Below are 4,701 nucleotides of genomic sequence, written 5' to 3'. Positions count from 1 at the left end.
TATATTTGAACTAAATTTTTTCTTAATTTATGTCATTGTTCTAGGACTTGGATTCCCTCTAGTCCATAATCTAAAATGGAGAGTATTGTCCGGGCCCGTGAGATCTATTATGGGTTTTGTTTTGATAATCCGAACCGTTTACTTTTTAGAGTTTTTCATGTACATCATACAAGTAAGAAAAATTAAACATTTGACCTCCTAATGAGGTGCACAAACTCTTGGCTAATGGGTTAACCCAATTGGTTCTAACTCACAAGTCTCCTAACCACTACAAAATAGTGAAACAAATGCGGTGACAAATACCATTTATCTTCTCAATTCTTTTCCATAATGTGCAACAATTTTAGTAATATGCTCATGGATGTGTACCTGTTTTTGTGCATGGACATGTTGAATGAAGGAGACCAATAGAGATATATTTAAGTAATAAACAACACTAAAAGGCTTTTTAATGCTATACATAAACAAGTACTCAACTTGCAACTTGGGTTTTTGAAGCACCAAAGTTGGAGCTTCCAAACTCTCATTAGAACACAAGGATTAAGTCATAACCCGTTTATATTGCAATACAATGCAACCAAATTATACATGCACACATGTATATAAACTTTGCATATTATTATGCCATGACAAGTTTAGCATCGAGATCTTTAACCAAATCAATTATGAAGTCCATATATTTTTGTGGAGGAGGAACATCCTCAATTCGCTTCTCATACTCTATAGTGATTTTGAGGACATTGGTCTCTCCTTTATGAATGATCTGGTAAATAATGTTATAGCTCTTGTAAAGATCCAAGTAATGTCCCTCCACTGCTGTCAAATGAACTGTTTTGTTTTCCTCATCTATGGTGACCTTCTCCTTAAAAGTCTCCACCTTTCCCTCTATTGCAGATGAACATATAAGAACAATGTGAAATCACAGTTAATAGTTGTTTAAAGATTGCCTCATTTTTGAAGGATTTTTGGGTAGTAAGAGGTTGTAACAACCCTCGTCACTGTTTACCGAATAACCACTGATTACCGTTAAACTGAAACTGATTATGACTGATAAATGAACTGAATAAACTACTGAACTGACTGACTGAAATTGAAACTAAATTGACTGAGTATGCATGTTTATTGTAATTCTATCTGTTTGGTTATTTGATTATCTGTTCGTGTCTTTGTGTTTAAATTGCTAATTGAAGGCCTTATCGGCGGCCGAACTGGAAAATCGATTAGTGTTTTATGATCATCATGATTTATGTGAATTTATAACATATTTATCTGAAAACTGATTTGGTATGATTAAATTAGATTAAATATTGATAAATTGCATTGTTACACTTATTCACAATTTTGCCATCCTTAGTGGCCACTACCTAGGACATCTTTGAGCCTTATTTCACTCAAACAAAAACATTTCCTCAGCCCCTTGTCCTTGCTAGCCGACCAAGAGAGAGTGATAGTAAGAATAGTGAATTCAACATAGAGATTTGGCTTGAATCTTGAAGAATTGAAAGCTTAAGTGCATAATTGAGCCTCTAGACTTGTATTTAAGTTCCTTCTAGCATGGATCATGGTAGTTGAAAGAGTTAAGTCAAGAATTGGTTCATTAATGTTGAATTGGAGCTCATTCCATGCATGCATGTTTGAATTGTTGAATTTGAGTTGATTCCATGGAGAATTGTCTCATGCATGCTCATGGTTATGTTAAGTCCATGTTTTCATCTTGTTTTTGGAACAATTGGCTCCTTAGAGCATCAAATTGAAGCTTTGAAATGGTTTTAATTCATGCATGTTTGCATGTTCTTCATATTCATGGAAATTGGTTTGAATTGGATTTATTTGAAACACCCTTGGGCTTTGATTTTACAAATTGATCTTTGAATCATGTTAAAGTATGAGTTTTGATGTGTTTTCTGGAAAATTGGCCCAAGAAGATCGAAATTTATGGTTTAAAACTTGGTTTTGAGCTTGAGGTTCAAATCTGGAATTTCCAGAATTTGGACTCACGCTTGAGCGGGGTGACTGGCGCTCGAGCGTGGAAATCGTGCTCTCAGCATTTTGTTCTGTTTTGAAGTCCGCTCAAGCGGAATAATTGACGCTCGAGTGGGACATTGTGTCTCATGCTTGAGCGGGTGTCGAGCACCCAATCGAGCGTGATTTTCACCTATCTGGCACTTTTGACTGTTTTGCAGAACGCTCGAGCGGGTAAGTCTACGCTCGAGCGGGTAAGTCTACGCTCGAGCGGAAACCTTTGCCTGCATGTCCGCTCGAGCGGAGTAACCTACGCTCGAGCGTGACCCCTGTTTTCTGAAAAGTCTGAAAATGCTTTTAAAGTGCATCTTTGCATCCTCATCTCATCCTAGGCATTCTTAGGCCTAGTTTAAGGCATCTTAATGAGGATATAAATGTTGAACCACACCGAGGCAAATTAGGGATTAAGTTATTATCTTTCCCAACTGTGTAGCTTAGTGTGTGTTCAATCTGTAACTGTGTAGGGTTGGCGACAGGGGACGCGCTCTAGCTCTACTGTAGCCCAGAACTCTGTGAGTAACAACTGTGTAAAGATATGTTCAAAGTGATTATCTTCTAAACGATTGAACTGTATTGCTTTCTGAACTGATTACTGTTAACTAAATGAATGTATGTCCTCTATTCTAAACTGTATTGTGGCATCCTTAGCAACTACTGTTACTGACTGTTACTGTTACAGAGATCTCTGTCGATTCCCTTGTTGGAACCACTACTGTTACTGATTGATGGCCATCATTTACTGTTCGGTCTTTTAAGACCTACTGTTTACTGTACTGTTATGCTAATGGATGTACCACATATGGCTGTACTGACTGAACGAATGAAATACTGATTTAATGAACTGTTTTCATTACTGTAAGGACATTTATTCTTAACCCTTTTACGCATTGTGTTATTCACTGGGCTTTAGCTCACTGCTCATATATATATGTAGGTGTACAGGCACCAGACCGCAGCTAGGAGCATCGAGGTAAACTCCAGTTTTGTCGAGCCAACTTATGTGCCTCAATGCGAGGTTCCGAGCCTGCCAAGTTATGGCTTAGGGGTGTTTTAGTTCCCCCTTCTGTCTCTGTAACCGTTTTGTTTACTGTACTGTACTGTACTGTTTGATAGAGATTAGGTCTCTGAACCGAATGATTGCATATATATACATACTGTTTTGTCTGACTGTATATATTTAAATGAAAAGTCTTTTTGCATACAGATTATCACAGCTCATTGGATATTGTTTATTTACTGTATTGGTTTCCGCCAGCCCCTGTACTCTCTATTACTATATTACTGTTAAGCAGGCCTTCGGTAATCTCGGATTACTGGCCGGTTTGGGTCGTGACAGAGGTAGATGCCACATTGTACTTTCCTTTATTTCGATTGGATTTGACAGTAGGGTCTATTACATTTATATTGAGTGTTTAGAAGACTACAGAGGATATACACATTTATAATTGGTGGAAAGTATCACTTGGCAGTACCAAATGGTACCCTCCCAGCATAAAAAAAATTCTCCTCATTTTTACTTGGGGAAATTACTTTACAATGAAACAATAAAGAATAATTTACACACACATGGAGTTGCACCCCTATAAATTCACTTACACCCCACCACAGAACAATTTACACTCTCCGTGTTTTGGCAATTTTTTTCTTAAGCAATTCCCCTTTTTTTACTTTGTGCATGAGAGAGAAAGTAATCCGAACAAGACTAGGTTCTAGTAGTGAAAAATATTTTCTAGTAGGTGGTGAAAAATATTGTCCACTTTGGAAAACATTTTAATAGAGTCGTGTCATTTGGTACAACAAAAAATAACAGGCAACGAAAAATAAGCCTATTTGAATGTAAAATATTTTTTATTAGTGAAAAATGTTTTTCGAACTAATGTTTTATCAATGTCACCACATTACTAATCACCACCACAATTACAACCACCATCACCGTCATCGCTGCCACCACCACCACTACCGCTACCACCGATGTCACCACTATTGTCACACCACTATCATCACCACCCCCAACACCTCCACCCACCTCCACCTGGTGCCACCACTACCATCATCACTAATACAACAATTAGTAGAGTACTTTCAATTAACGCAATTAAATATAAGAAAACATTTTTTTATAAAATAATATTTTTTGAAATTTTTTTTTTTGTAAAGAAAAATATTTTTCTGTCTGAATAAACAGAGGTTTAGTGAACATACCTGTAACATAAGTCCAGAACTTGATGGATCCATGATCTCTCCATTCACCTTCATGTAAGTCTAGATTGGATACTTTATCAGGGCTCAAGTTTTGTGCTGTATGTGCTTTTTTACCTGAACATATTTGGAAAAGTTCATCAGCATCACACTTTATCTCTACTTCACCCTCCATCTTACCACCAAGATACATTTTTACGTACACACCCCCAAGTAAGACTTCCAACTCTCAAACAAAAATAGAGAACACTCACTCACTCATACACAGGTTGAAGAAAATCCCTTGACAAGTTGGCCCTTATTATAGAGGCACTAACGGTGAATAATTATCCACGTGCCCTTCTTCTCCTCGTAGAAAAAGTGATGAATTTATGGAAAAAATTCACCTCGTCCCACTGAAACTATCAAATTTGTCTTGTTTTAATCTTTCAACTATTAATTTGAATAATTGTACGGTTAAACTATTGATATTGCTTAGTT

The 4,701-nt window shown here is 36.9% G+C and overlaps 1 protein-coding gene across 1 annotated transcript; it reads right to left on the bottom strand.

Moving 5' to 3' along the window:
- Positions 1-249: 249 nt before the first annotated feature.
- On the bottom strand, positions 250-4,474 carry LOC114316552 (MLP-like protein 328). Its single transcript, XM_028263225.2, has 2 exons — positions 4,225-4,474; positions 250-885 (listed from the first exon to the last, which is right to left on the bottom strand). Exons 1-2 carry the CDS (start codon positions 4,412-4,414, stop codon positions 620-622), a joined length of 456 nt encoding a protein of 151 aa, XP_028119026.2. The 5' UTR covers positions 4,415-4,474; the 3' UTR covers positions 250-619.
- Between the last annotated feature and the right edge of the window lie 227 nt (positions 4,475-4,701).

This window comes from Camellia sinensis, chromosome 5 (assembly GCF_055761805.1).
Source record: "Camellia sinensis isolate YWXY chromosome 5, ASM5576180v1, whole genome shotgun sequence".
NCBI classification, from domain to species: domain Eukaryota; kingdom Viridiplantae; phylum Streptophyta; class Magnoliopsida; order Ericales; family Theaceae; genus Camellia; species Camellia sinensis.
Note: the sequence above shows the minus strand (reverse complement) of the source record. Positions and strands in the feature narration are given on the sequence as shown.

Bases quoted from the DNA above. Each gene is read 5' to 3' on its own strand.
- LOC114316552 (XM_028263225.2), bottom strand. From the start codon at position 4,414: ATGTATCTTGGTGGTAAGATGGAGGGTGAAGTAGAGATAAAGTGTGAT. The intron at 886-4,224 runs GTATGTTCACTA...CATCTGCAATAG, and splicing joins GTTCTGGACTTATGTTACAG to AGGGAAAGGTGGAGACTTTT.